At 59.4% G+C, this 24,638-nt stretch overlaps 2 protein-coding genes across 3 annotated transcripts; both read right to left on the bottom strand.

The window, feature by feature from the left end:
• Nucleotides 1–6,443: 6,443 nt before the first annotated feature.
• Nucleotides 6,444–10,695, bottom strand: Gml (glycosylphosphatidylinositol anchored molecule like). Of its 2 annotated transcripts, none has more exons than XM_090338749.1 (4): nucleotides 10,580–10,695; nucleotides 9,667–9,730; nucleotides 8,333–8,437; nucleotides 6,444–6,838 (listed from the first exon to the last, which is right to left on the bottom strand). In XM_090338749.1, exons 1-4 carry the CDS (start codon nucleotides 10,583–10,585, stop codon nucleotides 6,525–6,527), a joined length of 489 nt encoding a protein of 162 aa, XP_090194875.1. In that variant the 5' UTR covers nucleotides 10,586–10,695; the 3' UTR covers nucleotides 6,444–6,524. The 2 variants fall into 2 exon arrangements, with proteins under 2 accessions (XP_090194875.1, XP_090194874.1); XM_090338748.1 differs by having other exon boundaries at nucleotides 10,529–10,695.
• Nucleotides 10,696–11,417: 722 nt separating this feature from the next.
• On the bottom strand, nucleotides 11,418–23,263 carry LOC150059318 (cytochrome P450 11B2, mitochondrial-like). The gene is made up of 12 exons (XM_090338785.1): nucleotides 23,025–23,263; nucleotides 22,569–22,724; nucleotides 21,063–21,262; nucleotides 20,753–20,956; nucleotides 20,339–20,487; nucleotides 18,985–19,151; nucleotides 18,649–18,727; nucleotides 18,376–18,564; nucleotides 18,023–18,171; nucleotides 12,588–12,717; nucleotides 11,846–11,948; nucleotides 11,418–11,653 (listed from the first exon to the last, which is right to left on the bottom strand). The coding sequence occupies exons 1-12, from the start codon at nucleotides 23,261–23,263 to the stop codon at nucleotides 11,418–11,420; spliced, it is 2,001 nt and encodes a 666-aa protein (XP_090194911.1).
• Between the last annotated feature and the right edge of the window lie 1,375 nt (nucleotides 23,264–24,638).

Consider the following 24,638-nt stretch of genomic DNA (forward strand, 5'->3'; position numbering starts at 1 on the left):
CCCCAGACCTTCACACAGGCCTAGCCTTGGTCTAGAAGCTCCCATCCTAGGAAGTCCTCTGTCTCCAGCACCCTGCCCTGCCTGTGCCCAGAGGGTCCCACACGGAGCTTCCCCAGAGCACTCCTGGAGACTAGGGCCCGAGGCCCTCTCCCCTGCTACCTTTCAGGTGTGCTGGGTCTCGGGGTGTCCCTGCTCTTAGGTGGAGTAGAGGGTGGGAGGCAAAGCTGGATGTGGGGGGGCAGGGGAGGGGGAGAAAGGATTGGGTCTGGGAAGGACTGGGTGACTTTCTCAGCTCCTGTCACCAAGGCCGGGAGTCTGGAGACTGAGGTCCCATCAAGTGCCAGAGCAGGAGGAGGCTTTGCTGGAAGTGTCATCAGCAAGCGCATCACTTTGCTTCCTAGATTCTTCTAGAGCCATTACGGTTTGGGAAATATTGTATAGCCAAAATGTCAAGGCGGGGCCCACGGCGTCAGGAGCTCCAGCCCAGGGCCAAGGGGGCCTGGTTCTGAGCACCTGCCTCGAGCAAGGAGCCTGTGTCACTGGTGGCCCGTGCCCACTGGGAAAGCCTGGCGTTTCCCAGACACAAGGATGTGTGTGTCCTAGACAGTCCCCTCAGGACCAGAGAGCACTGCTGAGGCTTGGCTGGGAGCAGGGGTCAGACCTTCCCAGGGGCCTCGGCCCTCAGCCCAGGCCTGGGAGCCCTTCCTGGGCTAGGCTGGTCGGTTTAGCCAATCAAGGCTGTCAAGAATGGCACTGGCAGGCGGCTCATGGGTCCTGGGCACAGCTCCAGAGGGACAGGAAGGAGCCCCAGAGCTGGCATCTCCTACCAGTGGGCCCCAAGCAGCAGCCTCAGGATAGATGATACTGCTGCCAGGGGATGGCGGAGGGTCCCGCACTGCCTGCCATTGCGCCTGGAGTGGCTTCATCTTCATATGTCCCTCCTGCTTCTCCCCCGTCCTCCTTCCTGTGCTCATGTCGCCAGCCAGCCGTGGGGCTCTGTGTGAGAGGAAAAGAGGAACACAGGTGAGGAGGAGGCCATGGGAGGGGACGGAGAGCTGGCCTGGTTGCCCTTCCAGAGGAAGTGACCCTGGCAGCCCCAGGCTGGGGGTGCCAATGTGTACTAGGGGAAGGGGTAGGGAAGGACGACGTGGCACATGCTCGTGGCACGTGCTAGGACTCTTAACAGAAACAACCACAGTCTGGCGACAGTGACTCTCCCAGTGACCAGGGCCGATTCCTGGAGAAGGTGCCAGCGCCCGCCTTGTTTCTGTCCGTCCTGGGGCTCACACTCAGGGCCTGGGCACTGTCCTTCAACACTTTTACTCAAGGCTAGAGCTCTGCCACTTGAGCCAGCTTTTCTTCTGTGTATGTAGTACCGAGGAATGGAACCCAGGTCTTGGTGCCTGCGAGGCAAGTGCTCTACCGCCAGGCCATGGTCCCGGCCCTAGCGGCCATCTTTGGGAACAGGAGCCTAATCTTGCAAGTAAGGGATGCACCAACATGACAGAGGGCACACCGGGCCTTGATGGGGCCAAAGCCCCCCACACTGGCAGCTGGATTCCCTGGGTGTGATAAGGGTTCACAATCTTGGGGACCTGAGAGGGTGGTTTTGTTTATTCCTCTGCAACTTGGAATTAGGAAATGCTAAACCCAATCAATCTCAAAGGCCATTTCTGTGTGAAGCTTCTTGGGCTCCCTGAGGAGAAGACAGTCTCCCAAGGCCGAGGCCACCAGGGTGGCGCTGACGGTAGCAGCCTGGCTGTGGTCTCCTCTCATTAAGCTAATAAGGTTCCTGGATCTTACTCGGGTACAAGCGGCTGTGTGCCAGTTACAGCCCAACTCTCTGGGCTAGGCCATAGTGAAAATGTGGCCTCTCTAGCCCAGCATTCGCCTCCACTCTGAAGAGTGCCTGCTGGAGAAGGGCTGGGCCTCTGGAAGGTACCGGCAGACAAGGGAAAGAAGCAGGAATAGAGGAGGCCTGCTGCTTGGAACAGCTGTCTGGATGGCCAGCCCAGAGAGCTCAAACCCAGGGCCAAGAAGGACCCTTAAGACTCCAAGACCCTTGAAGAGCCAGAGGCCTGTGCCAACCCCCTGCTCTCTCCTCCGGTGCTGGGGGCAGGGCAGGGCCAGCATTGTACTGGAGCTTGGAGAAGGGCTTGTGTACTTGTCCAGGGGTCCACATCCAGCTCTGGGAGGTTGGACTCCCTTCCACATGACCCTGTGCCTTCTACCCGGTGACTTAGAATTCCTGATGGAGTGCAGAGGTGGTGAAAACTGTATTACCACTGTGCCTTCTGGGAAACAGTGACAAGGAAAGAATCTGCGCATGGTCAGTAAAGACACCCCTACCCCTGGTGTTTTTGGTTCAAGGCTCGCTGGGTTTGCCAGGTGCCAGTGCCTCACATCTATAATCCTGGCTACTGAGGCAGCTGAGATCTGAGGATCCTAGTTCAAAACCAGCCTGGGCAGGAAAGTTCATGAGATTCTTATCTCCAGTGAACCACCCAAAATCCAGAAGTGCCACTATGGATCGAGTGATAGAGTGCTAGCCTTGCATTAATAATCATAACAATAATGATAATATGCCCTCCAGGACAATGCGTAGGCCCTGAGTTCAAGCCCCAGGGCCTGAAAAAAATAAATTAGCTGGATCCATGGATACCAAGGGCCAGCTGTACCCTATCAACCAGAGCTCAGTGCCCCCTCCTGACCCACGCTGGACCCTGTGCCATGCTGAGACCTCCCAGCGCGCCTGTATCCGCAGGGCCCCTCCCTGCTGCAGGCAGCCGCTGAGGAGAAAGTAGGTATTCTGTAGGCTAGTGCAAGACCCTGGCTGCTCAGTCCACACCGCCTCCTTGCTCATTCCTCACAGAGAAACAGAGTCTGGACCTTGGGGGGTAAGCAGGCACCGACGGGACAATGCCTGGGCTGTGGGCCCCAGTGTCATGAACTCCACAGAGGACACCAGAGCTAGGGTTAGCACAATAGCAAGCGTCTAAGGCCTGCACTTGGCCACCCAGAGGGAACATGGGAGAATCCTCAAGAGGTAGACGCAGCGGTCACTTCCTGCTTCTCATCCACCCAGCCCTGGAAACACAAGCCACTCTCTGTCTGCCTGTGCTGGCCATTCCGTGGGGGTGGAGGCCCCTGTTGCTAGGCCTCTGCTGAAGCACGCCATGCTGCAGCGTGAGGCGGCACCTCCTTCTGCTCTGTGACGGGATGACATTCCTGTGTGCGTGGGCCCCACGGTGTTTATCAGACATCAGACAGGTTGTAGAGCCTCCAGGGGGACCAACAATTAGGAAAAGGGTAAATGATGGGTGCGGTGGTACACACCTGTAATCTCAGCACTCAGGAGGTGGAGGTGGCTCAGGTCAAGTTCATGGCCTACACAGAGAGACACTGTCTTGAAAAAGGAAGGGCTTGGGGTGCAGCTCAGCGATAGGGCATTTATATGTTCTTGTCCCTGGGTTTGATCCTCTACACTAAAAACAAATTAAATGATTTTTAAAAACAGTGTTTGGCCAGGCGAGGTGGCTCACACCTGTAATCCTAGCTACTCAGGAGGCTGAGATCTGAGGATCAAGGTTCAAAGCCAGCCCAGGCACTAAAGTCCGTGAGACTCTGATCTCCAAGTAACCACCAGAAAATCAGAAGTGGGGCTGTGGCTCAAGGGGTAGGGCAGTAGCCTTGAGCTGAAAGTTCAAGTCCCACGATGGACAAAAAAAAAAAAAAAAGATAGGGTTTGTTCAAGCATTATATACGGGCAGCTGAAAGCTTTCCGGTGGTCACGGTTGGGCGGCCTGAGCACTTCCTGAGTTATGACTGGGTACCCATGGAGTGTCCACGAGCCCATAACGACTTGAAGAACGCAATCGGGGAGGAGGAAACACAAACTTCTGTACCTAGAATTCCTTGTTGGCTCTGTGGAGGGGGCAGAGCTCTGGGTGGCTGGCATTCAGTTGCAGCTCATCTTAATGCTGTGGGTCCAGGAAGGACAACAGGGGGATGGGGAGTGAGGGCATTGCAGGAGGTGAGGCGAGCTCTACATCCAGAGGACAAGCCATGCAGGTGTGGTGAATGCTGGGGAGAACCCATTGTCATGGCCAGATAGCTGGGCCTGGCGAGAGCTGCCAACCCAGCTGCCAGCGACGCCATGGCGGTGGCTTGCCCTGCCCTCAGCACTCTATCTCCCCAGCAGCAAGCAGAAGACTCAGAAATGGTTGTCTACAGGGATAAGATGCTGGTACAATGGAGCGAAGGCCACAACTCCTGCTGTCGTTTATGATTCTATAGTGGATCCCCAACTTCTAGATAAAGCTTGAACCTAGAGGCGGGCCTACCCCGGGCCTGACTCTGATCACACAGGCCCTGGCCTAGACCACAGAGACTCTTCAAATAGGACTTAGGAGAGACAGAGGACTCAGGACCTCCAAGGGCCTCTCCTCAGCTGTGGGTTCAGTGGCCATGGGTGCTGAGCAGAGGGTCCAGGATGCCCTGGGCATGTCTGACCCCGGGGCAACTTGCTCTCCTTCCCCCATCTTTCTTCTCACACAGGGCCTGCCCTGCCTGCCTCTTCCCAGCTTTGTAATGGCAGGGGTGGCTGGCAGCTGGCATAGCCAGTCCTGGGGTAACTATGGTTCCAGCTCATCCAATGCCCAGGTGGTTGCCCTGGCAGCTGCCTGCTCAGGCATGTCTTGGCCGCCCCCTCCATGGAGAGAGAGCAGGAGAGGAGGACACAGTGCTTTCTGGTTCCTGGGCTGGCCAGCTCTACCAGTTCCAGCAAGTGTGGCCAGCTGGAGCCAGGAACATCGGTGCTCTGCCTGTCGAACACCTGGTATTTTACAGAAGCAAAGAGGTCACTGGGTACGCATGGGCGTCCAGGCTTCCTCCTTTCCAGCTCCTAGCAGCCTTTGGGGGCACTGGGGACAGCTCTGCATGTCCTCCTCCGCAGCTCTGGCCAACCCGTGGGCCATCTAGCTAGCCAGGGATGCTAGAGGTGGGCCAGGAGCATGTGCTGGGGGTGTGGTCACTGCCTGGGGAAGCCTGTAGAGTCAGTTACCCTGGGGGACAGGTCCTGGTCCCCAGTACCCAGGCTCCGTTTGGCACCACCTGCTGGCACCACAGAAGCATGGCTTTCAGAGTGTTACCTGGGCCAAACACAGAGGGGTAGGTGGATCTGCGGTGGTACCTGAGTGGGGTGGGACCAGACTCCCAGCTGTCCCCCTGTGCTTCACCCATGCATTAGCCCCCTGGGGTCTCATACGCTAGATTTTTGTGGTTTTTTTTTTTTTTGTCACTGTGACACACCACTTAAGGGAGTGGAGGTTTACTCTAGCTCCGTCTCAGACCTGCCAACCCCCGGCTGGCGCTGTGGCCAGAGGCTGGGGTGTGCTGCCTGGGGTGGCTAGGAGTCCCTGGTCGAGAAAGAGGCTGCTTCCCTCATGGTAGCCCGGAAGCAGAGAGAAGTGTGGAGAGGGCGCTGGGGACAAGATCTAGCCAGGAGAGTCAAGCCCCAGAACCTTCTTCCTGCAACCCATCGGCCCATTCAGCAGATTCATCCACATTAGCAGAAACAGTGGGACTGCGGGGGATGGGGAGAATCTCCAAAAACAAGCACGCTTCTCACTGTGCCCCGCCTACCTTTTAGGCCATTTGTTTCGAGAATTTTCTGTCCTTAAGCTCCCCAACTTGCACATTAATACCACACTATGTGGTCATCCTGTGTTCCATGTCCTTTTTGGGCTCCCATCACAATCCACCAGATCAGCCGGCTTACCCAGCACACAGCTATTTCTCATGGCTTGGGAGCTGGACGCCCAAGTGCAATGTGTCAGGAGCTGTGGTGAGCCCTCCCACAGGGCCACCCCTCCCACAGGGCCACCCCCAGCAGCAGGTGACCTGTGAGAGTGAGAGCCGGCCTGGGAGAGAGCTGACGAGTTCGGGGACACGTCCGGTCTTCAGTGAGTGCTTTGAAGCATGAGTGGGGCCCAGCTTCACAACCCAGTTACTTTGCACTCACCTTTGGGAGATGTTGGCCTTCCTGAAGAGCCTGGGCCAGCCACGCCGGCAGGCAGGATGGCCATTCTGAGGCCCCGCCCTCACCTGACTCTGACTTGGCGGTCCCTTGGTCCCAGACTTCTCAAGTTCCAGATCTATGGATGAACTCAAGTTTTTAAATATAGATGATCTATCCAGCCTGAGGCATGAGACCCCTGCTCAGCCACCCTGCTCACGGACATCAGGCCCTCCCCTAGCGAAAAGCACCCAGCACATTTTCATGGGTGGGTGGAGAGGCAAAGATGTCCTGGGGAAGGCCTGATTTCAGAGACTGCAGCCAGGAATGAGACTTGCTCTGAACAAGCTGAGGATCTGGGGGACTTGACTGCCACATGGCCCCCTCCCTCCCTGCCTCCAAAAGCCTTTGCAGCCAGACCCAGAGGTAACCCTTGGAAACAAATTTAATCAGCAGGTGCCAGGGAGTTCACGGGTAAGGTGCCGCAGCAGCCTTTCTGTGGCTTCCATCAAACCAGGTCAGCAAAGACAGAGGCGGCGTGCAGCCCCCAGAGAGTGGGGAGCCAGGGATGGTGGTGCCCCTCCTGGCTGGCTCCCCCAGTCTGCTCCCGGTAGGTGGCTACTATGCTAGCAGCTGGCCCGTCCTCATTGCAAAGGTCCTCAGTGCAGCACCGGATATACAGAAAGGGCATGGGGTGGTCAATGGTATAAACCTTATACATAGCTCTTCCTGCTTGAGCTGTCGTCAAGATGAGATCGAGCTCCATTACCGGACAAGCAGAGACACACTGCTTTGAAACGATGTAGAAACGTGGGAAAATTTCTAATAGGAAAGCAAGAAGAAAACCATGGGAGCCCAAAGCTCAGGCACGCTGCCCCCTCCCCGACTGCCTTTTTATCTGTAGCCAAGCCTGCACTCCAGGGTCCTGCCAGCTGACCACTAGGGTGGAGTGGGGTGGGGCCAAAAGCAGAGCCACTACCAGGCATGGGAGGAGCAGGCTCTGCATTCCCAGCCACCCCTGCGGGCAGAGCGGGTGGAAGGGGCAGAGCTGGTATGGGCGTTGCAGTGTGACCGCCAGGTGCCCCGGTCCTGGCTGACCTCAGACCCCGGATGTGAGTCTCAGCACAAAAGCTGGTATGGGCGTTGCAGTGTGACCGCCAGGTGCCCCGGTCCTGGCTGACCTCAGACCCCGGATGTGAGTCTCAACACAAAAGTGCCATGCACTTCCATCTTCTTCAACACAGGCCTGGCTCAAGCCCATGAGCACAAACACACGGGGTCGGGATGGGCTCTGGGCTCGCTCAGGGCTTCGTGCTGGCCTCTCAGGGCTTAGCTCTAGGTGGGCCTGGTCCTAGCACTTCCCCTGTTCTGAGTCATTTTTTTTAATGAAGTTCTAAGGTTCAGTGGGGTGAACTGCCCCTGCCCTCTGCTTCTGCACCCCACACACTTCCTGGAGCACAGAGGCCCAGGGTGTGACTGGGGACTGACTCTGACTGTGGTGCAGAGAATGGTACAGATCATCTGATTCCCTTTTGGGGCACTCTTCCCACACCCAAAACCTCTGTTGGGAATTAGGGAGGACAGAGCATTTGAGCTACAAGTTTATGAAGGCAAACATTCAGTCTGGATCCAAACCTCAAAAATCTCTAGTCAAAGCTATCTTGACACTGCTTGCAGTGATACAGCGGGATCTATGGTTGTTAGAAAGTGTTCTACCACTCAAGTCAGTAGCTATTTTCCAGAGGGACTTTGTGTGGTTCTCAGGGCCAGTGTGAGATGGAGACGCTGCCCGCCAGGCCTCCTTTGTAGCTGGGAAGACAGGTGAGACCCACCGGAAGCCTGCTGCTGGCTGGCTCCACTGGGAGCCTCCAGTTGGCCCTGTGAGCGGCTGGGGTGGGACCGGCTGCCGCCAGGCGCTCGCCCAGCCTTCGGGACTCCTCCCAAAGGCCACTCCTTTTTTTGAGGGGCTCATAGCCTCCCTTAGCTTTCTGCTCAAGACTGGGGCTCCTTACCACTTGACCCACACCGTCACTGCCAGCTTCCCGCTGGTTAACTGGAACTAAGAATCACAGAGATTTTCTTGCCCGGGCTGGCTTGGAACCGTGACCCTCAGATCTGCACGAAGGCCACTTTGTATCTGTTTTTCTCCACCGAGGTGTTAGCCGCCCCTGGCTCCTGAAGAGCTCACTTCACAGCCACCAGGCAGCCGCGAGACACCTCCCCCTCCCCCTCCCCCTTCTTCCCCCTTCCCTCCTCCCCCTCCCTTGCCCCTCCCCCTCTCCTCCCTCCCCCACTCCCCCACCCCTGCACACTCACTCATGGCAACAATCATGCAGTTGCTTTCCCCGACCGTGCAGTTCCGTGGGTTCAAGCACGAGAAGCTATTCTCCAGCTCGCACACGTGGCACACCACGGCCCGGCCTGCAGCCAAGCATTGGTACAAGGGGGGCAGCGGGGCGCGTGGGGCCGAGGGTGGGGGGGAGTGGGGGGTCAGCGGGGCGCATGGGTGGGGGGTCAGCGGGGCGCGTGGATGGGGGAGTGGGGGGCAGTGGAGCGCGTGGGTGGGGGGAGTGGGGGTCAGCGGGGCGCGTGGGGCGAGGGGGAGTGGGGGGCAGCGGGGCGAGGGGGGCGAGGGGGAGTGTGGGTCAGCGGGGCGCGTGGGGGGGAGTGGGGGGCAGTGGGGCGCGTGGGTGGGGGGGAGTGTGGGTCAGCGGGGCGCGTGGGGGGGAGTGGGGGGCAGTGGGGCGCGTGGGTGGGGGCAGCGGGGCGCGTGGGGGGGAGTAGGGGGCAGTGGGGTGCGTGGGTGGGGGGGAGTGTGGGTCAGCGGGGCGCGTGGGGAGTGGGGGACAGTGGGGCGCGTGGGTGGGGGCAGCGGGGCGCGTGGGGGGGAGTGGGGGGCAGTGGGGTGCGTGGGTGGGGGGAGTGTGGGTCAGTGGGGCACGTGGGGGGGAGTGGGGGGCAGTGGGGCGCGTTGTTGGGGGAGAGTGGGGGGCAGCGGGGCGCGTGGGGGGGAGTGGGGGGCAGCGGGGCGCGTGGGGGGGAGTGGGGGGCAGTGGGGCGCGTTGTTGGGGGAGAGTGGGGGGCAGCGGGGCGCGTGGGGGGGAGTGGGGGGCAGTGGGGCGCGTTGTTGGGGGTGAGTGGGGAGCAGCGGGGCGCGTAGGGGGGAGTGGGGGGCAGCGGGGCGCGTTGTTGGGGGTGAGTGGGGGGCAGCGGGGCGCGTGGGGGGGAGTGGTGGGCAGCGGGGCGCGTTGTTGGGGGGAGTGGGGGGCAGCGGGACGCGTTGTTGGGGGTGAGTGGGGAGCAGCGGGGCGCGTGGGGCGGGGGGGGGGAGTGGGGGGCAGCGGGGCGTGTGGGTGGGGGGAGTGGGGGGCAGCGGGGCGCGTTGTTGGGGGTGAGTGGGGAGCAGCGGGGCGCGTGGGGCGGGGGGGGAGTGGGGGGCAGCGGGGCGCGTGGGGGGGGAGTGGGGGGTCCTGTCCAGCCCCCGCCGCGCGCCCCGCCCCGCGTCTTCCCCGTCTTCCCGGTCTTCCCCGGCGGGCCGCGTTGGGCCCTGCCCCGCCCGGCCCCGCCCCGCTCCACGCCAGGCTCCCCGGCGGCGCCCTGCGTCCCGCCCCGTTCCAACGGCCGCCCCGCCGCCCCGCAGCCCGACTCACCCAGCGGCAGGCCCACGGCCAGCAGGACGGCCAGCAGGGTCACGCGCTCCATGGTGGCCTGTCCCTGAGGAGGCGCGGGGGTCAGCTCTGCCCTCAGGGTCCTCGGGGGTCTGGGCCGCCCCCGGGGTCCCCGCCTCCCCACCTCCCCACCTCCCCGGTCTCCCCGGAGTCTCCGCCTCCCCGGGGTCCCCGCCTCCCCACCTCCCCAGGGTCCCCGCCTCCCCGGTCTCCCCGCCTCCCCGGGGTCCCCGCCTCCCCACCTCCCCAGGGTCCCCGCCTCCCCGGTCTCCCCACCTCCCCGGGGTCCCCGCCTCCCCGGGGTCCCCGCCTCCCCAGGGTCCCCGCCTCCCCGGTCTCCCCGCCTCCCCGGGGTCCCCGCCTCCCCACCTCCCCAGGGTCCCCGCCTCCCCGGGGTCCCCGCCTCCCCATCTCCCCAGGGTCCTCGCCTCCCCGGTCTCCCCGCCTCCCCGTGGTCCCCGCCTCCCCACCTCCCCGGTCTCCCCGCCTCCCCGGGGTCCCCACCTCCCCGCCTCCCCGGTCTCCCCACCTCCCCGGGGTCCCCACCTCTCCGGGGTCCCCGCCTCCCCGGGGGTCCCCGCCTCCCCACCTCCCCGGGGTCCCCGCCTTCCCGTTCTCTCCGCCTCCCCGGAGGTCCCCGCCTCCCCGCCGCCCCCGGGTCTCCGTCTCCCCGGTCTCCCCACCTCTCCGGGGTCCCCACCTCCCCGGGGTACCCGCCTCCCCGGGGGTCCCCGTCTCCCCACCTCTCCGGGGTCCCCACCTCCCCGGGGTCTCCGCCTCCCCGCCTCCCCACCTCCCCGGTCTCCCCACCTCCCCGGGGTCCCCGCCTTCCCGGTCTCCCCACCTCTCCGGGGTCCCCGCGCCCCTTGTTGGGTCTCCAGCCTGGGTCGCCCACCCGCATCTGCCGCTCTCTCGCTCGCTCGCTCGTCCGTCCGTCCGTCCGTCCTCTGGTCCCTGGCAGGCCGTGGACCGCGTCGGTCAGGACTGGTCGGGGTCAGGGCCGGGGTCCGTGGCGAGTGTCCGGCGGGGCCTGCGCACTGCGCGCCCCGGGCACCGCCCCCTCCAGGCCCTGCCCTCCTTCTGGAAGGTTCCCGGCCAGGCCCTGGGCAGCTCCTCCCCGGCCTGAGGGGCTGGGCCGGGCTGCGTCCTCGTCCCTCCGTGGGTCGGAGCGATGGTTTCCCTCCGGACCCGTCCGGGCCGCCTCCCTGGCGCTCGCCTTCTCCCAGCGGAGCGCAGCGCGAAGAGCTTCTGTCTGTGTATTCCTTCTAGTGCCAGCGCCGGGGCTGGGACTCGGGACCTCGGTCTCTCCTTGGGCTTTTCACGCCTAGCTGGCCATGGTTCTCATCCAGGTTTGGTCTTTCTGGTCAGAAGACAGGGCCTCTGACTATCCCACAGACTTTTCTCTCTCTCTTTTTTTTGCCAGTCCTGGGCTTGAGCTCAGGGCCTGAGCACTGTCCTTGGCTTTCTCAAGGCTAGAGCTCTACCACTTGAGCCTCAGCACCACTTCCGGCCTTTTCTATATATGTGGTAGCAGGGAATTGAACCCAGGGTTTCATTCACGCTTGCTAGGCAAGCACTCTACCACTAGGCCACGCTCCTGGCCCTCCCACAGACTTTTCTGCCCCCAGGAGTCTCAAACCCCTGAACCTCAGATCTGAGATTCCTGAGTAGGTGGAGTTATAGGCCTGCATCCAGGGTAGCACAGTGATTTAAATACCCACCTTACATGAATGTCAGCCCTGTGGTGTCTTCACATCCTGCTCAGCACCACAGGGGCCCACGCTGTCCCCACCCTCAGTCCCCAAGGGCAGCTTCCAGGAGCCTCCTGCTCTGCCAGGCTGCCTTCTATCTCCCGTCTCCTGGGCTTGGGGTCCACTCTTGTGCCATTCCACCTGATGTCCACCTCCCTGGCTAGTCAGCGTGGCTGGGCATTTCCAGCTCTGGAGTCGGATGGCACTCTTCCCTCTGCCTAACAAAAGAATCCTGGGTCAGCCCCCCTTCACGGGCCCCTTCCCTTCCTTTAGTGCAGTGCTCAGGCCCAGGCAGGGCCGGCTGAGCGGAGCTGTGCAGGTCACCTACCCTGAGGTCGGCCAGCCCAGAGCCCCTCCTCCTCAGTGCACAGGACAGCACCTAGGGGCCCAAGAGCCGGGGGGGGGGGCACCCAGGGTCTGAAGGGAGTGCTCATCCTCATCCTCCAGGTGAACACTGAAGGATGGAGTCATGACTCGGGCCTTCAGGTGGGTCTTGGCATCGTAGGGCTCAGCCTGGACGGGAGAAGGACTTGAAGACAGCAGTTCTGACGGTTACAGAGCTTGGAGGCTTGTATGTGGCCCGGTTCCAGGGAGCTATTTGCAGATGATGGCAAGATACATTTGCAGGGGGCCAGAGGTGATCGAGATCCCGGGGCGGGGGTCTGGCCGCCTCACAGTGGTAGGGGACTGCAGGACAGGGTATCCATCCAGGTCTGAAGGAGGCACACATAGGTCTCTGCCTTTTTTTTTTTTCTTCACTCTTCTCTGTCCTCAGACAGTTCTCTCCAGTCAAGTGTTCGACTAATAAGCGGTTGGTGGTTCCACAGCCTGCTGGGACGAGTGGCCTCCTTCCCAGCAGTGTCCACTCCCCCCCACGTGGGGCTGGAGTATGCCCAGGACAGCAGTGGCGGGCTGTTTGGTGTGGGGTGGGCACTGGCCCTGGCAGCACTCTGAGTGGCCTAGGTGTGCACGGGGAACCTCAGCCTGAATACACAGGCCTTGCTTTCTTCTCTTCTCCAGGGAGCACTGAGCTATGGGTCTCTCGGGTAGGGAATGGGCTTGGGACAGGCTGGCCCAGCACCAGGCCAGCACACAGCCAGTGTGGAGGTCAAGAGCAGGTCCAGCCCATGGTCCAGAACTTGACGCCCTCACAGACACCGGGTGCAGCTGCCAATTCACTCTGCCTCCGCTCCACGCAGCAGGCTGGCCTGCACGGGAAGGTAACAGCATGGTCTCCACACACTGGCGAGGGTGGCCAGTCACTGCGAACATGCTGTCAGTTCTAGAAGACACAGAAGGGCTAATCAGGCTGGCGCCAGAGAGACACACTGGCTCCTTCCCCTCTGATTGCTCAGGTAGGGTGACAAAGTGTTAAAAAAAAAAAGACTGGGAGATATTTCAGAGGGTGAGGATCAGTACTGGGGGACCCGTGTGAGCGGAGGAGCTGAGGCATGGCCCATGAAAGGCCCCGAGGAAGAGAAAACCGCCCCTTCCCCTCCGTTCCCCCCCCAACAGCATCTCTGGAGACCTGCTCCCTGGAGAACAGCCAGCACCATTGGGACTCCAGGCAGCTTGGCAGGCCTACCCTTCCCAGGACGCAGGCCCACCCCTCCCTGGGAGGTCGGCCACACCCTCTCAGGAAAGCAAGCTATCCCCCAGGATTCTGCTGGGTTTCTCTGGACAGCCACTCAGACCTGTTCCTGATGAGGAAGGCTTCCTCCTCCTGACGCCCTCTCTGTTCACGAACACCCCACATGGACCTGTCCTCCCCAGCTGCCCTGACATACCCCTGATAATAGATCAGCTCACCCCAATTCCAGCCAAGCCTTCCAATGACCCTGGGTTAGCCCTAGGTGAGTTCACACCCCAAAGACAGCACCGGAAGCAGGACCAGTGATGCTGCCACCACCCCGGCAGGTTTGAGTCCCTACTGAGGTGCCAGAGTGCTCGTCCAGGGCAAGGTGCTCTGCCTCACCGTCAGACTCCCAGCGTCAACCATAAAGGAGCCCCCAGATTGCCACTTCACTCTCCTGCACACAGAACCCACTTCCTTCTCTTCGCGTTCGCCAAGGAGGGTTTGGGGACATCCCTTTCCACAGCAGGCCCCACGACAGGTCTGCGGAACAGGCTCTACTGTGCACTTGTTGATCGCTCAGGCTCAGCTTTGTCATCTAACACGAGCAAGGTATACTCACGAGCAGTTTAGGAAAAGGTACTTGGGGTGGCAGGTGGACCAGGCTGTGCTAGCTTGGAGCCCAACTGGGCCAACCCTTCCCATCCCCTACTTTAGGGCAGTGGGAGCCTCCATGAGGACAGGAGTCTCAGGCCTTTTTCCAACACTACCGCTGTCACCGAGTCCTTGAGGCCCCAGCCCCTTCCATCAGTGCCTCGTCCGCCCAGCAGGGCCACTGTGGGCCCTGAAAGCCCTCCTGGAACCTTCCCAGGATGGGATCCTGAAGTCTTCTATCCTGGAACCTCCATGCCCTTCTGGAACCTTCACCCTCAGTGTTGACCTAGTCTCTAGGCTGGCTGCTCAGAACTCAACCTGGTAGTGCCCTCCACAGACTGTTCTAGAAGGCCCAGTCTGAGCAGGTGGGCAGGGCAGCAGGGCAGTTTCCTGTGGTAGCCCTTGGGGGGAGGCCTTTGTTGTCCATTGTCCAGGCTCTCCCCAGGGCTCCAGCTCAGGCCTTCAGGACTCCTGGCCCCTCCTCTCCAGGCCCTCCCTTAGGACTACTGGTCATGTCTCCTCCAGTAACCCTTCCCCACACACAGGTTTTTTTTGGTTTGGTTTGGTTTGTTTGCTCTTTTTTATTTTCTTTCTTTTTTCTTTTTTTTTCCTTTTTTTTTGGGTGGGTTGTGGAGCTTGAACTCTGGGCCTTGACACTGTCCCTGAGCCTTTGTGTTCAAGGCTAGCACTCTACCACCTCAGCCACAGCCCCACTTCCAGTCTTTTTGAGTAGCTGATTGGAGATAGAGTGAGTCTCGTGGACTTTTCCTTCCTGGGCTGGCTTCAGGCTTCACCCTCAGATTTCAGCCTTCTCCTGAGTAGGTTGGATTACAGGAGTTAGTCACCAGTGCCTGGCTTTTCTTTTAATTTTTAAAATGTTTATTATAAAGATGTCCAGTGGGCTCACAGTGGCATAAATCAGGTGGTGAGTGTTAGGGTCCAGTCCCCCAATATTAGGGTCCGTGATCAAAGGAACGAGTCTGACACAAAAGCGGAAGTTAAACAGAGTTTTATTCTGTGCCTAGCATCAAGAATCATACTGACAGGTCAGGGCGGTCTCTAAGATGTGAGTGGGAGAGCAGCCCACACAAGTTGTCTAGTTCATTTTCAACACAGCGTCTAGTGAGTTTCACTGCTGAATTGGTTCAGCCATTGTCCTCCCTTTTCTGTGCTTCCCCTTCTCCTCCCCAGATCAGGTAAACTTACATACAAGACAAAGTACAGAAATAAAAAACAATGATTTAAAAAAAGAGGGGGAAACAGGAAAAAAACCCACAAAAAGTAAAATAAAAGCCAGGGGCAGTGGCTCACTCCTGTCATCCTAGCTACTCAGGAGGGTGAGATTTGAGGATCAAGGTTCAAAGTCAGCCCAGGCACTAAAGTCTATGAGACTCTGATCTCCAATGAACCACCAGAAAAAATTGGAAGTGGTGCAGTGGCTCAAGGAGTGGGGCTGAAGACTTGTGCTGAAGAGCTCAGGGACAAGGCCCAGGCTCAGGCCCAGGGGAAGGGTGGTAGCCTTGAGTTGAAGAGCTCAGGGATAGTGCCAAGACTCAGAGTTCAAGCCCCGAGACCAACAAAAATAAAAAAGTAAAATACAAAACCTCTTGTTTCCATTTCTTGGAATTGATTTCAATAACCATTATTTTATATGATCATATGCACGAAGCCATTGAGCCCCTGTATCCTCTCCTAAGAATAGTTGTTAACATGGGATCTCCCTAATTATGCCCCCCTGGAACTGAGAGACTCCTGGTCTTCACCTCCCAAGTAACTGGGAATACAGGAGGGAGTCACGGTGTCCACCTTTTGGTGCGTGCGTGTGTGTGTGTGTGTGTGTGTGTGTGTGTGTGAGTGTGTGTGTGTGAGTGTGTGTGTGGGTGCATGCACGCTCAGGGGTCCATTCGCGTTCACACACCTGGAACAGCATATGCCAGGTCAGCCATCCGCACACAGAGCCTTCTTGAGAAGTCAAGAGGAAGTGTGGACTTCTTACTGTGTGAGGGATGTGAGGGATGCCTCCAGTCACACTGACTTGGGGACTTCAGGAGAACCCCACAGATAAGCCAGGTTCTGAACACAGGCTTGGCCTGCCCAGCAAGGAGCAGCAGTCCTCACTGTGAACAATCAAGACCCGGCCCCACCCCTAGTGCAGAGAGGGGAGCCAGGCCACGTGTGGCTGTCCTCCAGAAGTCCCCACTCTGGCAAACCCCACGCAGTGAGGGCAAGGATGCCCAGGGAGGGTGGAGGCTTCCCGACCCAGAGGCTTCAGTCTGTGATATGGATCATGATGATGCATTGCTTCTAGACCTGTGAGCCATTGACTTAATGTGTGTGCAAGGTCTGCCGAAAGGAAACTCCACGCAGTTCAGAAGAGCGGTTATTGTGTGTGGAAAGAGCAGACTCCTGCTGCCCAAGATGGAGTCGAGCAGCAAGAGAGCTTTGGTGGGAAGTGAGAGACGATACAGGGGAAAGGTGTGACCGCAGAAGTGCATGTGATCTCAGAGGGTAGGGAAATACCTCAGACTGGGGGACCTCACACTGCCCCCAGGCATGCCAGCTGCCAGGATGACAGGTGCTGGGCGGTGAAAGCCAAGGGAAGAAGTCATTTCTTCCAGGCAGACTGAATGATGTGAGGCAGAAGAGTGTGGCGAGGCAGAGAGCCTTCATAGCCAGGAAGTGACAGAGACAAAGAGGACAGGGGCTAGGGCAGCCCCTCTCCCAGGCCCACTTGCTTCTGGCTCACCAGGCTTGGGAGCTGTGCACAGAGCTTTGGGCAGCGACAAGCAGAGACACTATAGTTTTTCTCTCAGCACTTCACGGGCGGGTCTCCTGCCTTCCAGAGACTCCTTTGTGAGGAAGGCACTTTCGTCTTTCTTCCTGGCAACATCAGTGTGAACCTTTGTAGTGTCTATGTGTGTCCGTTTCTACCACAGTGGTCCTGGGGCTGGAGAGCACTCAGGACGTGATGAGAAATGGGTGTGGTGGAGCTGCAGCCACTGTGAGGGCAGAGGCAGCCCGCCTCAGGGTTCCTGTGTCGCTCGGAGGACGTGAGTGCAGAAGCTCTCTCAGAAAGTGTGAGCCCAGCTCTGAGCCTGCCAGTGCAGGAAGCAGTTCTCAGTGGTCCAATGCAGTATACTCGATGAGCAGCAAGACCATCAGTCACGGAGACAGAAAACAAACAAAACAAAACAGTTTTTCTACCATAGCAGGGATGAGTGTTAGAGTCTTTGGACAGCATAATGACACTGGAAACTTCTCAGTTCTCCTTGGTCATAAGGTCATTAACACAGGAGCTGCTACCTCCCCATTTAAGCAAGCATGTAGTGACAGAAGCAGATCTAGCAGCTAGAAGAAGGACCACATTCCAGACTCTCTCATTGTCCAGTTTTCAGACAAGGGCTTGGCTGTAGTTTACTAAAACATGCCTCTGGATTTGCTTGAGTTTGCCCTCCCCAGGCCCACCGTATTACCCAGGTTTGCTGATTCTAGGGTCTCAAAGAAGAGGGGTGAGGAACTCTCTCCTTGGTTCTCACACCTGCCCTCACCCTGGACATCTCAAGCACAGGAGATGGGGAGAGGGCCTCTGGGGCCTGCAAAGACTACAGTGACAGCAGGGTCAGTTCTGTCCAGACCCTGCTGTTGGCCATGCAGGTGAGAGATGAGCCCTGAACTCTGCTCTGCATGCATGGTCCCTTCGGCGCTGATGATGTCAGGAAGCCATTACATGCTTGGGTGCCTTGAGAAAGCAGGCCCTAGCTCACAGACGCTTTGTTCCTCTTCCAAAATCCCAAACAAATCACACAGTTCAGGAGGAGAAATCAGAAAGATGTTGGCAGAGGTGCATGAGACTGGACAGGAGGCACAGCTCGAGGTGAGGCCCATGGATGACAACGTGAGAGGCTTGCTGGGAGAGATGGGCACAGTGTCCCAGAAGAGAATGAATTTATTTATTTATTTATTTATTTATTTATTTATTTATGTCAGTTGGGCTTGAACTCTGGGTCCTGGGTGCTGTCCTTGAGCTCTTCAGCTCAAGGCTAGTGCTCTACTACTTGAACCACAGCACCACTTCCAGTTTTCTGGGAGTTAATTGGAGATAGGAGTCTCACAGGTTTTAGTACCCTGGCTGGCTTTGATTTCAACCTCCTGAGTAGCTAGGATTACAGGCGTAAGCCACAAGTGCCAAGCACCTCCAGAATTCTTGCTGGAGAAGTATTCAGGACAGAACACAGCCAAGGTTCCTGGATCCCTGCCTGAATCCAGCTGCGCTGGCTGCCACGAGAGGAGCCTGGCGGGTGCTGCGGTCTCACTTCTTGCGGGAAATTGCTGGAAGCAGTGTCAGGGATGGAATGAGGACAGGGGATGGGAGGCAGGTGTCTGGTAAGAAGAAGCACTAGCTAGAGGCTGGAAGATGATGAGGGGAAAGGAAATAGGCCGCAAAATGAAGTTATAGGCCATGGTTATATCCTCTTGCTGAAGAGTCTCCAGCCGGAAGGACTTCAGCACCTAGGACAGAGGCAGAGCCCTATTCTCAAAGCAGCCATCAGCCCACCCCCTATTTGGGAAGCCCCGCCCCTCCCGGGGCCACGCCCACCCTGGCCCTGCTCTACCGCAGGCCCCGCCCACCCGGGCCCTGTTCCTCCGCAGGCCCCGCCCGCCCGGGCCCTGTTCCTCCGCAGGCTCCGCCCCGGGCCCCGCCCCCCGGCTCACGTGGTGAAGCAGCAGCAGCATCTCCACCTCGGCCAGGCGCCGCCCCAGGCACTGGCGCACCCCGTAGCCGAAGGACAGGTGGCAGAAGCGCAGGCGCTCGTCCAGCCAGCGCTGCGGGTTGTAGCGCTCCGGGCTCCTGAAGATGGCGGGGTTCCGGCCCAGGGAGTACAGAAGAATGTTGACTATGGTCTGCATGGAGATGGATGGGGAGGAGTGGCAGCCATCTGGAATACTCCCCACCCATGGATGGGGAGCCGATGCGGGCACACTCACCCCAGCTGGGACGTGGTAGTTCTGAAGCACCACATCTGACTCCAGGATTCGCTCCAGAATGACACCAACAGGGTAAAGTCTGCCAGTGGGACAGCAGTCGGAAAGGGCTGCGTTCCCTCTAGGACACCCCATTCCCCCCACCCTCCCCAAGCCAAGGCGCTGGGTGTGGGTGCCTGATGCAGCAATGGGTTAGTAGGGGCCAGCGCCTCCCCTCGGGAAGGGGAGGGGAGAGGGCCCCTGGCAGGTCGCCTGGCAGTGCTGTCCTCTGCCCCAGCTCTGTCTTCTCCTCTGGAGACCACAGGGGCCAGGATCACCGGGCAGGGAGGGACGCACTACCTCAGTGTCTCCTTGAGAGTGGCCCGCAGCAGGGGCAGCTCCATGATGGCCCTCTGGGGATTCTCAGAGACGCTGGCCTCGGCCGCCAGGCTCTCCTGTCGAAGGGCCTGCTGCACGTCCGGGTTCCGTGCCAGCTCAAAGAATGTCATCAGCAGGGGAAGGACAATCTGTAGTGGCCACATGGGGAAGGCTCAGGCCTGGGCTCCAGCCACACACCCCAGCCCCAGGACAGCCATCGCAGGAGTCTTACCCCAGGGAAGGGCATGCAGGGAGCAGGGTGCACCCAGGACCTCCTAATCTACAGGCCCGAATGTCTGCCTAAACTCTGTGCCCTGCACCCCAAGGGAAAGGTCCCTGCATTCCTCACCAGGCCCTGTCCTGGGCCTCCTCACAGGAAGGCTTTAGGAAAGGGAAAATGGATGTCATGTGGAGGGAGACAGAGTTGGCATCTACAACTAGACACCAGAGCATGCCTTGAAGAGTTCTAGTCCTGGTGGAGAAACATACCAGGCCATGCTCGGGGAAGAGGGCCCGGGAGGTCAAGAGTCAACTTCAGTGTGGGGAAGCTTCTGGTGCCCCTAGGGGCTAACGGTCAGCACCACTCAGAGCCATCCCGGGCTCGGATGCCATGTCTGCTTGGCGGACCTCACGGATTCAACCTGAACTGGTGCCTCAGATCCCTCAGGGCTGACTCACGGAGAGACCCTAGGCTGAGGGCTGAGCCTTGTGGAGTCCAAAAGGCCTCAGGGAGAGGTCAGGAACCTTGGGCGTGGGCTGAGTCATGGCCTCCTCAGCTCTCCCTTATCCCAAGGGTCCCGAGGGCACATCAGAGAGCCACTCCGACCTTGTGTCCCACAGCTCACTTCCTGTAGCATAGTCTGCGGACCTGGGGCAGAGACCCATTCTGATGAGGCCCCAAACCTGCCTGCTTCTCAGCCTCCATGTCCCCCTGCCTCCCTCCGCTTTGCTGTTGTCCCAGATCCTGGCTCACTGGATGGTCTGGGGCTCTTGTACTTTCCTTTCTGCTTTCAAGGCCCTCATCTATCAGCTCCTGCTGAATCAGCTGGAGTCTCCTCCACCAGGAAGCTTCCCCAAGCTGTGGTTGGCTCTCCTCCTCAGGGACATGACCTGGCCCCGGCCTCATGCTGGCATAGCCATCTGTCTGGACTGCTTTGGCTCACAGGGGAGGCAAGGGATTCAGCCTCCCACCCAGGCAGCTCCCCTGCTCCCTCTTTTCAAGTCTTCTGCGGCTCAAAATGGAGGGCCAGAGCTGGAGGGAGGAGTCTTGAGTGGGTGACAGCGTCAGGGGATGGGGTGAGCGTCTGGCTTGATGGCTGGGGCACGACAGCCTGACCGTGTCCACGCCGCCCAAAGTGAGCTCCAGAGTGTTGGCCTGGATGATGTCGAGTGGCAGGTTTCCCTGCTGCAGCAGCTGGGATACAATGCCGTCCGCTGAGCTTCCACGGGAGAACTCCTGATAGGCCTTCTGGGTGGACTTGTGGACTGCAGGCAAGGGGACAGCCTCAGGCCTTGGTTTGGGGGCTCTTCTCCTTTATCCTCTGTCACCCCACCACCACAGCACTTCGACGTCTCCCTTCTCCTTGCCCAGCACCTTTGGGTTGGTGCAGCTCTAGCCTCAAAGGCCAGCCCTCCAGAAGGACCAAGAGGAGGCCATGCTCTAGCATGACCCAGTGAGTCCCCAGGCAGAGGGAAACTGGGGAACCACTGTGCCTCTGCCCTGCTGCCCTGCAGGGTCCCTGGAGCTTACCAAACTGGGAGAGGAAGTCCCAGGCCTCAAAGTGCTCCTTCCACATGGGGGCATTGGTCCAGCGAGACATTCTCCTGGGCAGAAACATGAGCTTCCCAGTGGAGTTCAGAAGGTCCTCCATGACCCAGATTGTTTTCAGGCTGTCAGGGCTGGGGCTATCTCCAAACAGCCCCAGCCGCTGCCCAAAGAGCAGAAAGAAGATGGCTGCAGAGACAAGGCAACCCCTGAGCCCAAGGCAGCTCTAGGCCGAGGGCCCATTCCCCACTGCCATAGTACATGGCCCGGGGCCAAGCCTCCCCCGGCCTCCCACCTTCCATGGCAAAGTAGGAGATGCTGGGGTGAATGTCCAGGCTGAAGCTCTCCCCGGCAGACTGCAGCGCCTTCTTCTGCAAGGATGCCAAGAAGTCCCTTGCCACTGTGTCCACCATGGGGCTCAGCCTCTGGATGGCCTGGGGTGACAGCATGTTTCTGTTCATCTGCAGTCGGTAGACGCGCCACTTGGGCCCATTCCTGAAGGGCAGGGAGCAGAGTTCAAGTGGCAGTGCCCCTGTCCTGCTGGTACCCTTTCCTCCCAGCGTGGCCTCTGGGTCCCTGAAGTAGAGGATGGGGTGGATGGAGGTCCACCTGTATGTACTGGCTACTTCCTCCCCGTGAACACACAGGCCCGGTGCAGTGCACACACGGAGCCCCCTCTCCCCCCGCTCTGCCTCACATGGGCGCCTCTGCACTGCAGAGGCCCTGCCAGGGAAGGGTTCCCATCTTCTGCAGACCAGACAGCAAGCCTGCCCTGCCACAGCACCCAGGGCAGATGGAGGCCCCATGGAGAAGCTCCAGAGAACAGCAGGCAGGATGCACACGCTGAGCCCACCGGCAGGAACATTACCTGTTTCTATAGCTAGTGTGCCACTGCAGTCACGCCCGCACGCGCGCACACACACACGCATGCACACACACGTGTCCACACAGGACTTAAAACACATGTTTCGACCTCATGTGCTTCACATGTATGCTTACAGGCAGAGAGTATCCATGCACACAGGTGTAACTGTGTACACAGGCATGCATGTGGAGCTCATGTGCGATCATGCCTTCGCCCGTGTGCACAGCCACATGAACGACCTCATGGAGTTCCCACAGAAATGCCAGCCAGAACACACCCAGAAACACGTGGGGCCTCGGCACCGGCCGCACACCGTGCTCCGCTGCCTCGGATGCACAGGGCACGCTCTCCCAGGGGCCCTTTGCACCTGGCCCCCCTCTGGGTCCCTTCAGTGAAGGCCCAGATCCTGGGACTGTTTCTCTAGACAGCTGTCCAGGGCAGCTCTCCAGAGAGACGGCCTGGGCCGTGCTTCCTGCCAGGCACCACCTCCTTAGAGCTCACCAGCACCCCTTCCAGGTGTCCACCCTACTGCCCAGTGCCCGCATGGCCTCCCAATTCCTCCCCTGCACTCCCAGAATCAACAGCCAAAGGGAAGGCTGTCTCATTTCTAGCAGACTGGACGTGGGGACCTGCACCCCTGCCAGGACGGGGGGGGTGGACTTGCACCCCTGGCCAGGAGCTCTGGGCCAGTGGCTCCCATTCCTTGAGTCAGTTTCACTCAGAGGAGAAAATGCCCACTGTGTCGGGTACTGAGCAGGGGCTCGTTCCATGCCCTGCTCACTGCTCCTCCTCTCACCTGCCCAGGTGCCAGGACTGTACCCATGGGGCCGGGCGCCCACCCCGCCTCCACCCACACACCCTCCTGGTCTGCTCCGTCTCACCTCCCACCCTCAGTCTACCCGACCCTCCTCCCCCATCCTCCCCAGGGCTTCTCACAGCAGGAACACGCCACGCGTCTGCCCGCGATGCTCTCTGTAGGCCACCCAGGGCTCCATCAGCTGCCGCTGAGGGTTGGGACACTCCACGTGGTACAGCTTCTCCACGTCCTCTGGCAGCATCACGGACACCACTTGTCTACTGCCCACTTCGTACCTGGGGACACACAGGGCCCTCTGGACACCACCCCGTCCTTCCGGGCCCTCTGCTGTGGTGCCCCTGCCTCCTGGCCCGGCCCCGGCCCTCCCACACGGCCAGCTGGGCCTCTCCCACTGCCGGTCTCTGCTCCAGCTCTGCCTCCAGCTCTGCTTCTCTGTGTCCATGGCAGAGACGCAGGCCCCCGCTGCCCTGCCCCTCCCTTCCTCAGGGCAGGCTGGGGAGGCCCGTGGGGGGCGGGGCGAGGCGGGTCTTGAGCCTGGCCAGCCTGGGCGCCCGCAGGGCAGGAGAAGCACTTGCCTGAAGATGGGCCCCAGCTCCTGGAACACGCGGTGCATGTCCAGGTGCTTGTTCTCGTGGCCCTGGGCTCTCCAGATGTGCAGCAGCCTCAGCCACTTGTTGCCTGGGCACTGGGGGATGGCCTCGAAGGGCAGCACTGCCCCGGGGCTGGGCGCTGCTTGGGTGCCCAGGGGCCTCACCCTGAGCAGGCCCAGCCAGGGCCTGGCCTGCTGGGCGTCGGCCTTCACCAAGAGTGCCATCGGGAAGGGGCCTCGGGCCTGGTTCCACCCACCTTCCTTTTATCTTGCCTTTGGGCCTGAGTGCTGTGCTGATGGCGTCATGAGAGGGACTGTCCCTGGATCTGCCCTAGCAACCTTGTCAGGGGGAGACAGATTTCCTCAGTGGGGGCAGGCTTTGGCGCTCTGCCCTGTCTCTTCACACAAGGTCTGGCGTGGCGGAGGCCACGGGTCGGGTGGAGAGGCTGCCTCCCCGTCTCGAGCATAGCTCCTAGCTTGTCATTATAACCATCCACGTTTAGATGGCTTCTTTGTAAATTGAACATTAAAGTGGTGTTTGTCATGTGCCACATAATGTCTTCAAACCTGTGTCCGTTGCACTGGGCGTAGAGGAAGCTAACGGGCGTGTCAGCTCAGGTACCACTTTCTTGTGTGGCGTTCACAGCCCTCTCTCACCTTGAATCACACTGCTTTCTGTTGTGTTACCATCTTGTTTCTTATGGCTGCCCCATTCCTCGGGCCCACAGCCCAGTGGACCCAGGCCCGGGCATAGGGCTGCTCAGAACGGCCAGTGGGGCTCATGTCTCCAGGCCGTGCCTCTTCCTCGTCGGCTTCAGCTCTCTCGCAGGCCTCTGGTTCTTCCATGATGTGGCGAATGTCACCTCCCAATTTTCCCCCGCGGGATAGCATCCTAGGTTTCACACCACGGGCTCCCTGTCTGTTCGTCCATTTACAGGCACATAGGGCCATGTGCAGATGGCTTCCTTTTCTATCTTCCCATCGTGTCCTGTCAGCTGTGTGCTACGTGGAGGCATGGCTCTGCTAGTCTTCTCTTCTGGGCTGTCCGTGTGGTTTAGAGCAGTGTCCAGTCACATGGCTCCAGACCTCAGTCTTTGTGTCATTTTTATTGAAGCTGTTGTTTACTCCCTTGGTTTCATTTATCACTAAAGGTTTGTGGGGGGTTTTTGTTTTGTTTTTTGTAGCTATGATGAATGAGATCTTTTTTTGGCAAGTTCATTACTGTTGCAGAAAATCCCTACGGGACTTCAGATATCGATTCTGAATTTGTAGTCTATTGAGTTCAGTCCCAGGGCCTTGTTGGCCCTCAATAGGGCTTCTGACTTATTGAGAAAATATTCAAACATACACGAAGGCAGGGATAGTGTAACACCCCCTCTTCCTATTTGCATATCTTTTTTTTTCTCCCTGCCTAATTACTGTAGCTCAGACCTTCAGAACTCCCCCCCCCCCCCAGTTCTGAGGCTTGAACTCAGAGCCTGAGCACTGTCCTTTGGCTTTCTCAAGGCTAGGGCTCTATCACTTGAGCCACAGCACCACTCCCAGCTTTTTCTGTGTATGTGGTAATTAGGAATCGAACCCAGGTCTTCACGCATGCTAG

The sequence above is a fragment of the Megascapheus bottae genome, chromosome 9 (assembly GCF_031878675.1).
Source record: "Megascapheus bottae isolate mThoBot1 chromosome 9, mThoBot2.hap1, whole genome shotgun sequence".
NCBI classification, from domain to species: Eukaryota; Metazoa; Chordata; class Mammalia; order Rodentia; family Geomyidae; genus Megascapheus; species Megascapheus bottae.

What these genes read in the sequence shown, in the direction of transcription:
- LOC150059318 (XM_090338785.1), bottom strand. Translation starts at nt 23,263, where the DNA reads ATGGCACTCTTGGTGAAGGCCGACGCCCAGCAGGCCAGGCCCTGGCTG. An exon ending in CTCCTACTTTGCCATGGAAG is followed by an intron (nt 20,957 to 21,062) that starts GTGGGAGGCCGG and finishes TTGTCTCTGCAG; the next exon opens with CCATCTTCTTTCTGCTCTTT. An exon ending in TGCTGCTGCTGCTTCACCAC is followed by an intron (nt 18,172 to 18,375) that starts GTGAGCCGGGGG and finishes CCTCTGTCCTAG; the next exon opens with GTGCTGAAGTCCTTCCGGCT.
- Gml (XM_090338748.1), bottom strand. Translation starts at nt 10,585, where the DNA reads ATGCGGGTGGGCGACCCAGGCTGGAGACCCAACAAGGGGCGCGGGGAC. An exon ending in GGCGCGGGGACCCCGGAGAG is followed by an intron (nt 9,731 to 10,528) that starts GTGGGGAGACCG and finishes GCGCCTCCTCAG; the next exon opens with GGACAGGCCACCATGGAGCG. An exon ending in GGCCGTGGGCCTGCCGCTGG is followed by an intron (nt 8,438 to 9,666) that starts GTGAGTCGGGCT and finishes GCTTGGCTGCAG; the next exon opens with GCCGGGCCGTGGTGTGCCAC.